The sequence below is a fragment of the Melozone crissalis genome, unplaced genomic scaffold, assembly GCF_028551555.1.
Source record: "Melozone crissalis strain CALT ecotype California unplaced genomic scaffold, PUWL_Pcris_2 ptg000090l_1, whole genome shotgun sequence".
Lineage (NCBI taxonomy): Eukaryota > Metazoa > Chordata > Aves > Passeriformes > Passerellidae > Melozone > Melozone crissalis.
In genome coordinates, this window is record NW_026535867.1 from 764,544 (window position 1) to 775,422 (window position 10,879).

Here is a 10,879-nt window from a genome sequence, read left to right on the forward strand (position 1 = left end):
TCCATGTTTTATACTGAACTCATTATTGAAGTCATTCTTTTTTTTTTGAAATCAAAATCACTTCTGTCTGTAACAACCAATTGTGATGTCAGGAGTATTAATGAGTTTAATGAGGAACAGACAGAGTGGAAATACATCTGCAAAGGTATATAATTTACAGCTGTAGTTTTGGGGTTGAAACAGAATGAGAAAAGAAGATTGAGATAGACACACTTCTGCCTCTGATTTAGGTTTTTAAAGTTTTGTCAACTCTAAAAGTAGTAGCTTAATAAGATTTCATGACCTGGAGTTGCTGGCTTTCTAGAAAATGCTTCAAGATGCCAGATGAGGTGCAAGTGTCTGTATATTTATTCTCTTGTTCTTTTGATAGTATGTTCTGAAAACATGATGCAGGCAAAAATTCTGATCACAGCTGAAAGAGAGTATTTTTCCAGAGGAGCATCCAAAGATAACACAAACAGAAATGCTTGTATATTTTGACAAGTGTGTACATTTAAATGTGGATGTTTTGATTCCCCTAGTTCAAAGTAATGCCCCTAATTCAAGTGGATTATTTGAATAGAGACTGGTGTTTTTTCTCTTTACAAACGATGCCAAAATAAGGTGTTTGTTAAAAATCCTCAGTACTGTGAAATCCACACATATTGCAGTCACTGACTGCTGCCTTTTTGCACACTGACAGGTAATGGATATGCTCCATGCCATGGGACCAGAGACTGTGGTGATCACAAGCTCAGATCTACAGGCACCTCTGGGAAATGACTACCTGATTGCTCTGGGAAGCCACCAAAAAAGTAAGTGAAGAGCTCCTTCCTTACCTGTGCTCTCTTCTAACCTGTCTGTGCTTGAAGAAGGAATTCCATCAGGCCCATCTGCGTGGAAGGAGCACAGATTCCTAAGTGAGCCCCTTGTCCTGCAGTAATAAATATCAGGAGTGTGAGACTGGGGCTGCTCCATGAGGGAGGACAGGAGCTGAGTGTGATCATAGCCCTGGCAGGACTCTGTCCCCACCCATGGGACCTGAATGAGGTCAGCAGGACAGGGGGGTGGTGGCACACAGGTCAGAGTCAGGGAGGCAAGGCAGGTCTGAGATGAATCTGGAAAATTCAGTAAGTATCTCAGGGCAGCAGGGCTGTACAAGGAATATCTGCACCAGGCCTGAGCTCCATGCAGCTCCTGGGCAGAAGAGGAGGAGGAGAATGTCCTAGGCAAGGTTTTTTGGGACTCTTACAGCCCCTGGTACTGACCCTGGTAGTAAGGATGTAAAACAGGAACTTGGCATGTTTGAATGCTTTCCTGAAAAGTCACTCTCTCCTTCCTGTTAGCAGATTGTTCCTCCCTTGAAAGGTTATAAAATACCCTCCTGCTTCTTCTCTGTGTCCCCTTTTGTGCTGTCACCAGGATTCAGTGTGTTCACACAATGTTTCCACCCGATGCTTACAGTTATGAAGGATGAAAAATGAAGGTGGTAACTCCCTCCTCCCTCTCAAATAAAGTATATACAGTATAGAAGTTGTAAATGCTGTCCCAAGCTGGCCAAAGTTTGGAAGGCTGTTTCTTTTAAAAGAGCTGGTACAAAGTTTACAATACTCCTTTATGTTCCAAACATTCAAATCTGATGATGATTTTAAAAAAAAATTCTTTTTAAATTCTAGTGATTGCTGTTGTATTAGTGGCTGGGTCTGTCACTTAACTGTGGATCTGTGTTGCAGCTAAAGCAGATGGTACCAGGATAACACAGAGAATTCGAGTGGAGTCTCCCAAAGTGGATGCTGTCTTTGTGGGAACAGGAGACTTGTTTGCTGCTATGCTTCTGGCATGGACACACAAGCACCCAAACAATTTGAAGGTGAGGAAGAAGTTACTCATCTCTCTGCAAGTTTGCACCTTGTTTCTCTTGAGTTTATTAAAAAACTTCTGATCTGTGACATTATTTAAATATTGTTTTCTGTTTTGGCTTTTTTTTCCTCACCTCAGAGAGGAAGCCACAGAATTTCCCTTTTGCCAAAAGGGACATTAAACTGTCATATTTCAGTTAGATTGATTTTGTAATTTTTCCAAATAAAATGTTGTTCTTTTTAGAGAGACAGACTGCATCCATGTTTACAATTACATTTTTTATCCTCACTTCATAATAAACAGTGAAAATAATTTCTCAAATCCATCTTTCTTTCCCTTAAGGACACAGAGTCCTTGATACAAGTATGATTTCTAATACCTGTTTAGGGATAATTAAGTAAGAAAAAAATTATCCCAAACTCTGCATTGCATAGCTGTCATCATGTTTGTTTTGTCAGTCATGTTTTTCTCTTAATAGCAGTGTTTTTGAAATAATATTAATTAATACTAAGTAATATTAAAGTAGGTAGCTGAAGTTTTACTGAACCCTAAATATGTTGTTTCAGGTGGCATGTGAAAAGACTGTGTCAGCCATGCAACACGTTCTGCAAAGGACCATCAAGAGTGCAAAAGGTAAATTAAATTCATCCAGACCTCGTTCCTGTGTTGTCTGGATTGGAATCAGAAGAAATATTCAAGGAGCTTTCTGGGTTTCATGACTAAAAGCATCCCCTCACTGCAGAAGCAGGCAGAGATTTACAGAATGAGAGCTTGGTAGTTTTGTGTGCATGTTCCTGCTGTGTCCTCCAGGGCCATTTTTGACCAGAGCCGACTGCAGATGTCACTGTTTAGCTTGTGCTGGGTGGCAGTCGTGCTGACTGTGCCTGACTCAGCTCTGCAAACCTGGCACAACTCCAGGAGATGTTTGCTGAGTTTGGTGTGCCAAAGAGCTCCTGCTTCAGTGTAGCTCACCCACTGTCCCTCTGAGTGTGTGTTTAGCCCTGAAAGGGGTTAATCAACTAATCAATTTCTTGGCTGTGTTGGCCCATGTGAGGAGTGATTTTTTTTTTCAGCTTCTCTCCCCTTGGAGTTCCCGTCTTTCAGTTCTTAAGGAAATCTGTGGGTTCTCTGAGCATGTCTGTGAGACTTCCTAATTAACAGCAGAGCTGTGTTTCTTTCCTGGAGAGAGGTGTGGAACAGTGGTGATAAGAAATCACAGTGCTGACTTGGATTTTCCACATTGGAAGCTTTTAGCATGGAGCAGCAAGGGAAAATGGGGAAGGGAGACAGGTAGAGAAAATCGTGGGGTAACAGAACAATGTAACTTTGCAATGTAATACTGCTGTTTCTAATGACATTCTGATGTCATCTTTTTAGTGCAAGCTGGAGAAGGAAACAAACCAAACTCAGCCCAGCTGGAACTGAGAATGGTCCAAAGCAAAAAGGACATAGAAAACCCAGAGATCATAGTGAAAGCCACCGTGTTATAAAGGCTCCACGTCTCCAATAACGCACAATGTATCGATGTCCTCATTTCTTTCCTGTAAATTGTAATATTTGCCTTAGATCTGTGACAGAAACCTGACTTTCATGAAATAGTGCCCAGCATAGGCAGATATCCACTCTCAAACATATGTGCTGGCCTTGCTCAGTTTTAAATCCAGAACAGTTAGTGTGCATTGAAGCATATTCCCAGGTATCCTAATGTCTGTCAGATTCACTTAGTCTGTGTGATTACCCAGGGCAAAAGAGCAATGTTCCTGCCTTGCCAAAGACTGTAGATGTGAATTTGCTAATGGAATGCTTGACTGACTGGAAAATGTATTTCAAGATGGCATCTAGTGCCAATGGAGCTGGCTCCATGCTCCCTTTTCCTGGAGGTACCTGGTTACCTACCCTGGTATTCAGTATCTCAGCTGCTATGAAACTAAGCAGGGTTAAAGCTACACACACAGTTCTGCTTGTGTGTAGGAGGACTTCGAAGATGTTTGGCATGTTCAGTACTCTGAAGTGACCTTGAGGTGTTCATTCATGTTGCTGATCTCTGCTCCTGTTTCTTGTCCATGAACAGCTGCACAGTTTCAGTTGTTACAGGTCCTGGCTGCTTATTTCTCATGTCTGTGGTTGCCCACATGATTTTCCTCCAAAAGCTGCTCCAGAAACATCTTCATCAACAAGATCATGCCTTTATTCAGTACCACCGGTTAGAAGGGTACTAAAAATCAAACCTCTGAGGCCAGGTTTGATTTTAACTAAGGGCAAAAGAGAAAGCAGCTCTTACCCTGGAGTTGGCTGCCTTGGTTTATTCATTGTGGGTGGATGTACTTAAAAACTACATGAGCACTTCCCTTAACATTAGTGAGCACTGCTGGCAGCCTCAGCAATGAAGCAATGTGGCAAAAGTAGTATTTTTGGTTTAGTAAATCTGGTCAGTTACACCTGTTTACCAAATGCAGTGAAACAGAAAAATTAACTTGTTCATAAAGTCTCTGTAAGCAACACCAATTAGAGATTACAGAAATACATTATTATTTTTATTATTAATGCACAATTCTGCTTGATAAGGCATCAGAATGGGATTTTTAATCATTTCAGTGTCCTGTGGATCATAGCCACATCCCAAAGCAGCAGGGCAGCTCTGCTGACAGGTATTGGACACTCACACTTGTGTAGGATTTCTGTATGGGATCCACATTCTTGCTTGTCCCAGAATAAAATCTAGTGTGGTGTTAAATCCAGATCATGTTGAGGAGCTTTACTTGTCTCAGACTACATAAGGGGATGGAAATTGCACTTCTGATTGATTTCCTCTCCTTCATTTGGCATTGAAAGTGAAAAAATTATTATGTTACTTGAGAATTTAAGGAAAAATATCAGCAGGAATTTATCTACAAAATGGGACTCTACTGCCAGTTTCTAGTAACCACTGTAATGAAATAACTTTCTAGCAATAATAACTTTGGTGTTGTGCACAGTTGCTAAAATCAGCAGTCAGTAGCAGAGATAGGAGCTCATGGCTGCTACCCAACCTGTAAAAAGCTGTGACCTCCCTTGACAGTGTGTGCAAGTGTCTGATGGGAAGCAGTGGAGAGGGAACCAGGCTCTTCCCAGTGGTGCCCAAGGAAGTGATAAATAGACAGAGCACAAATTGAAATACAGGAAAATCCATTTAAACATTAGGAAAATGTAATTCACTGTGAAGGTGATCAAGCACTGGCACAGGTTGCCCAGAGAGGTTGTGGAGTCTCTGTTCTTGGAGATGCTCAGATGCTGACTGAACTTGGCCCTGTTTGCTCAGAGGCTGGAGCAGATCTCCACAGGTCCCTTCCCACCTCAGCCATTCCATGATTCTCTGGGCACATTGAACAACCTTTCTTTGCAGCTCTACAGTTCTAAATTCTGTTCTCCCTGCAACACAAACTTCCAGATGGGCTGGAAAATACTCATAATAATATTTCCCCCCTTTTAAGGTAAGCTGCTGTTTGCTTGGGCAGCTGTGCCAGGAGGACAATTACCTCTTTTGAGATACTTGCTTTCAGCAAAGATTTTAAATACTGTAGCTGGTGATATGTTTCAGCAGTTGAACATGAAAAGGATTTTAACTGTTTCTAACATTGATTAACCAAGTGCTGCATGCCATATTCCAAACATAACTGTGAGTTTATTAATCTTTTAAAATTAAATTTAAAATTTCATGTGGACGTGTATAATCCCTGCTGTCCTCTTAGGAAGGAGAGATCAACAGCCTGAACTTCCCTGCCTGTACAGACAACGGTCAATGCCCTTTTAGTGAGACAGCACAATTTTATTTTGCCATTAGAATAAACAGACTTCAGGAAGGATTGAGAGCAAGGCAAGGGCTGTTTTCTCTGAAATAAAGAAGCTTGGAATTTGGGAAGCTTGGAGCTACCTTGCAAAGAAGATTTTAATTATAAACCACGATGAGCCTTGATCTTGACACAAGATACAAAGTGATATGTTTTGTTGGAGCAGTTTACACCTGTCAGGTGTAATCTTTTCTCATTTCATAGAGAATGGATCTGTTCAGTAATTGACACCTTCCTCAGAATCTGTGACATTCCCATGTTAAAAAGAAAAAAAAAAGAATATTCAGACTAATGTGCTCAGTTTGCATAAGTTCTGTTTCACAGTAGCTGGATCCTGTAGCAATGGGCTGCTGGCTTCATCTGCTTGAGTCCCTGAGGGTTGCTCATGTGATACCTGCTCTAAACTCCCACTGACCTGGTCTAAATTAGGTCAGGTTTATATCTTCAGTGAAGAATTGGGCTTAACATCTCTTGCCAGGAACAAACATCAGAAATGATCTGTAAATATATTCTATAGCTAATATTTTGTAACCACAGCAGGCTAACAGGTATTTTTGAATGTCAAGGTACACATTTTTATTTGTTTAGAGTTACACAAAGCTCATGTGCAGAACAAAATTCAAAGACTCAGCACAGTCCTGTGTAATATTCCATTCCTTCCTCTCCTGCATATTATACCTGTATCTTTCCCTGAGTTCCTGCTGTCTGTCTCGTGGAGCTGTCTCAGTGTCAGTGCCCACTCTTCATTTAGGGGCTTGGAAGAGACTGACCAGCATTGTCTGATTCACTTGCAAACCTTTAGTTAAAGATAGAAAGTTAATCTCAGCTAGCCTAGGTCCTGACTGATGGCAGGAGAACAAGCACTTTAGCCCAGAGAGGGAGTCTGTAATGATGGATAATCTTCCCTGGCCATCCTGGGAGCATGGAAGGTGTGACCCTGCTGGGCACTGGCGGCTTCAGTGCCACCTGTGTGAGCTCAGAGGCACAGGAGGCTTCTCCTGGCAGCACATGGAGCTGTGGGAGAGGTGAGTGCTTTGTGTTTGTGTCCCCTGACTGCCCTCACATTCTTTCTCCCTTCTGGAGTGAATTTGTGTCAGGTCCCCTCTTCCTGGAGTGATTTGCAGTGCCTGTGGCCACTGCTCAAGTCCACCCACTCGTTTTTGGAGCCACCTGTGCAGGAGAGACCAAAAGTTGTTTACAAACCATCGACTCTGGGCTGGATTAGTCTCTACATGCTGAGAGTTGAGATGTGCATAATGACATTGTGCTAAAATCAGTGCTGCTCACACTCAATAGAAACACGTCAGAAACCTGCAGTATGAATTGTTGATGTTTGTGTGCTGATTTTTATCTCAGATGGGGAGAAATCCATAATCCATGTGTTACACAAAAGAATTGGAGGACCAAGGTTTCCAGCTACTCATACTGCCTTTTGAGTATCTTAACTGTGTCTTGATTGGATGGTGTTAATTTGTTGTCTGAGACTGTTATGGTGATTGTATTGATTAATTTTATTTTAAAATATGTGGCAAGGAAGATTGTAATAAACGCATCTACCTTTATTATACTGTGCACACACAAATTGTTTAGATCCTATTTTTAAATATGTTAATCATTTCAGAATTAAACAGCACAAGAATGGTTTGATAGTCTTGCTGAATAAAGTGGATGTAATTAAATGTTTCCTTAGTTATGTCCTAGGATAGAGAAAGGGTAGTTAATGGAAGAAAGCACATTTGTGCCCTGTAATCATCTTACTGTAAGATGTGGATGTGGAAGTGAGTAACATCCTTGTTGTCTTAATTTATTTTTTAAGAGGTTTCATGGGAAGAAAATCTCTGGCATTCTGCAGCACTCCCTTGCATTCCTCTTACTTGTATGTGTAGGACCTCATTGTGTTGTGCTCTTTTTTCCTGCAGACAAGGTGAGGTGAGAAGAGGGGCTTGGAGTCAGAACCATAACTCATTTTGAGAACCATAACTCATTTTGAGATCTCTTCCTTGTGCAGCGTTTAACTGCACTCCACTCACTGGATTTTTACCTTCACTGTGTAGGGTAGAGCACACAGGGCTGTAGAGTGGGAAACAAATGTTCCTCCTGTGGGAACAGGAGCTTCTGCCAGCACTCAGCAGTGTCCCTGCCAGCCTGGTGGTTTGCAGCAGGAGCAGAGCAGGGATCCAGGTTAAGGAGAGCAGGAGGTGCTGTGTCATTCCATTTGTGTCCTGCAGAGGTTTGGTTTCTATTTATACTGGAGAAAAAAAACACCTCTCCCAAGTAAAGGTTCTTGTCCAGGTGAAAAATGCTTTTAAAGCTGAGACATGTTACAAATTTTGGTCACCCTGGTACAAATTCTGGTCACTCTGGTACTAAAATATTTCTTCATAAAGGGAGACACATCCCTTTCACATCCCCTTGCTGCTTTACTGGCTTATTGACTGTAGTGATTTTAGAATGCCAGGATTAGATACCCAGAGGGCTGTTCTTCCTGCAAGCACATGTTCTTCATGTTCCTGGTAAGTGAGAGCCTGCTGAGCAGCTCTGCAGCTTTCTGCACCACCTCCATTGGAGACATTTGTCAGCCATGGAAACTGAGCTTCGACATGTTCCATCACAGCCCAAAAATAGCTCTTTGAAAGAAATGGAAACTCTTGAAAGTGCTTTATTGTCAATAAATGAGTTTATTACAAACCAGTGAGTTTGTACATGCATGCAGGAGCAGAGTTCAGGTACATCCCCAAGGTTCAGTCACCCACTGGAGGAGTGTGCCCTGAGCAAGGGCTGCTGCTGTCAGGAGAGACCCAGCCAGTCCTCAACATTGCCCAGAAGGGAGGAATGTGGTGTGGCATCCAACAGCCAGGGAAAACTCCCATCTGCTTCACCAGGAACCCAGTGCCACCAGTTTGGTGCTTTTGCTGCTTTTGAGGCAGGTGGGATGCTCCTAAATGTGCACCCGTTCCTGATCAGTGCCTCCACAAATAATGGTAATAAATCCCAGTGAATAAGGCAGCACATTATTCAGAGAGAGAGAAAACCAGCAATATGAGAAGGCTGTGCCATATGTTACCACTGAAATCACACTTACCTATTGCCCTCGTGGTTGCATTGCTGTTTAGAAAAAAACAAAATCTGTGTGTAGAAGAGTGTAATTTATGTACTCTGTGTGTGTGTGTGTGTGTGTATGTTGAAGCTTTATTTGCAATGTGGTAGGGGTGGGAAGCAGAATTTGGGGGGCTGGCTGAGTAGGCCTTCAGGATGTGAGCAGAAGGTCTTAAAGAATTATATTTTTATAGATTGTGCTGAAGCTTTGGGTCCCAGCCACACGTAGCCTTTTCTTCCAGAGAAGTAAAATGGTTTGGAAAGAGAGTCAGGTGGCTGTAATATAGTAGGGATAGTACAACCCCACCAGCCCTGGACAAACTGAATAACTTAATAAAAGATGCCTTTTTAAGTCATATTTTTTTAGTGCTGAATTGTTAAACAAAGAAATATTTATGAGCAAACTTTCTATGTACTTAAAATTTGTGTGGTGCTTTGTACTGACTAGGTGGACCTGTTATCTGTTTACACATCTTAAATGATTGTCCTTGAGGTGTGTGTAGTAATTCAACAACTTCTGTGCCAGAAAAACAATGAATTTCTGTGTAATAGCAAATGATTTAATTTCTGATGAAACTGTAGGCTTTCTAGTGTTTGTGTATTTTTCTGGTTGGCCATTACAAGTTGTGTCCTTCCTGCAGTAAGGCTTCTACCTTGTAGAGAGAGGCAATAGGATGGTAGATAACCATTGTTCAAAAAGAAAACCCTAAATATTGCTACCTATCCACTTTAAAATCAGGTAAGCTTTGTGGTATAAGCCTGGAATTTTGCACTGAAAAGAAGTTTCAAATACATCTAAGATTAAAAATTTGGGATGGGTTTGTTTATTTAATTAAATAAAACAGGGAGGTCTTAAAAGTGCTTAATAGCAACATGGACAAGCCAAGAGATGGGAAAAAGATGGGAAAAATTGTTTGTTCCATTGTATGGAGCTGACCAAGCTAATTCACAGCTTGTGCTAAACCTGTGCACAGACTGCTGAATAGACAAAGATTTTTTTCCTTGTAGTCTGTCAGCTGTAATAGCATGAAGAATTTCAGTTGTTTGTGCCGAATTCAAATTCATAAATACCTTTCAGGAGAGCTGAATTGCTGATAAAATCCCATTCAGTCAAAAGGCAAAGCTGCTCACAGGGTTCAAAACCAGAGCAGGGTTTTTTCATCTTGCTAAGCATACTGAGTCTTTGTTTGTTATGGCTGGGAGACCAGGGCTAAAGCACAACTGTCCAGGTTAATTTTTTTGGTTGAACTTCAGGGTGTCTGTAAAAACCACAAGGGTCTGCATCATAAAGGAGTTTTTGGAGCATTGTCCTGTGATAAATGTCATTACCTACCAGAGCAGTTGGTGATTTGGCAAAACTGAGCATCACTTATGTCCCTTTAAATTTAACATGGCAGCATCCTCATTCTTGTGAATAAATCACCACTGCAAAAATAGAGGAGAATTTATCCTGAGTTTTTCTCCTGAGAGTTCCCAGTTTCTGGATGTGTTAAAAAAGAAGCACTTCTGCTTTGCTAAGTTAGCAATGGAAATGTCACTGGAATGAATAATTGATGCTGAGGAGGGAGGCAGTGGCAGGGAACAGCAGTGCTGGGGGTTTGTTGTGCCTGCCTTTCCTCCGCTGGGAATCTGTGGGTGCAGCATCCCCGTGGTGGTGGCACAGGGGCTGTTTTGCCTGCATCCTCCTGTGGGGGGATGTGGAGGAGTTGCTCTGAGCTGAGGGTGGTGTGGAGCTGCTGGGTTTGTGGGGCAGGGCTGTCCCAAGGCTGTGGTTCAGCACAGCTCTTGTGCACCCCAAAGCTCCTGGTGTACACCACCCTGCTCTCTGGCCACAGCATAATTCCCTTAAATTTCTCCTGCAGGCCATGGAGAGCCAAGAGACTCTGGAAGTGCATTATCCAGATGATTCAGGCTTGGCTTTTGTGCTTTTGGAAAGAAAGGTAGAGAATTCCCAGCTGCTGTGGTGGATCTAGCTTGTCCATCTCAGCTACACCACAAAACTGTGCCCTGACCTTCCTCTCCCATCATCTCTGCTGTCCCTGATTTGCCTCTCCCCATAACAAGGGACATGAAGGAGCTCAAATCAATGGGAATTCATGCAGTCAAAACTCCTGAAG

General features: G+C 42.1%; 1 protein-coding gene across 1 annotated transcript in view; it reads left to right on the top strand.

Moving 5' to 3' along the window:
* The window catches only part of PDXK (pyridoxal kinase), a 39,176-nt gene extending 35,129 nt beyond the window's left edge, over window positions 1–4,047 (top strand). The window contains exons 8-11 of the mRNA XM_054291282.1: window positions 683–794; window positions 1,713–1,849; window positions 2,406–2,472; window positions 3,217–4,047. Coding sequence (XP_054147257.1) covers window positions 683–794; window positions 1,713–1,849; window positions 2,406–2,472; window positions 3,217–3,329 — 429 coding nt within the window. The 3' untranslated portion in view covers window positions 3,330–4,047. The remainder of the gene's footprint in view (window positions 1–682; window positions 795–1,712; window positions 1,850–2,405; window positions 2,473–3,216) is intronic.
* Window positions 4,048–10,879: the final 6,832 nt, after the last annotated feature.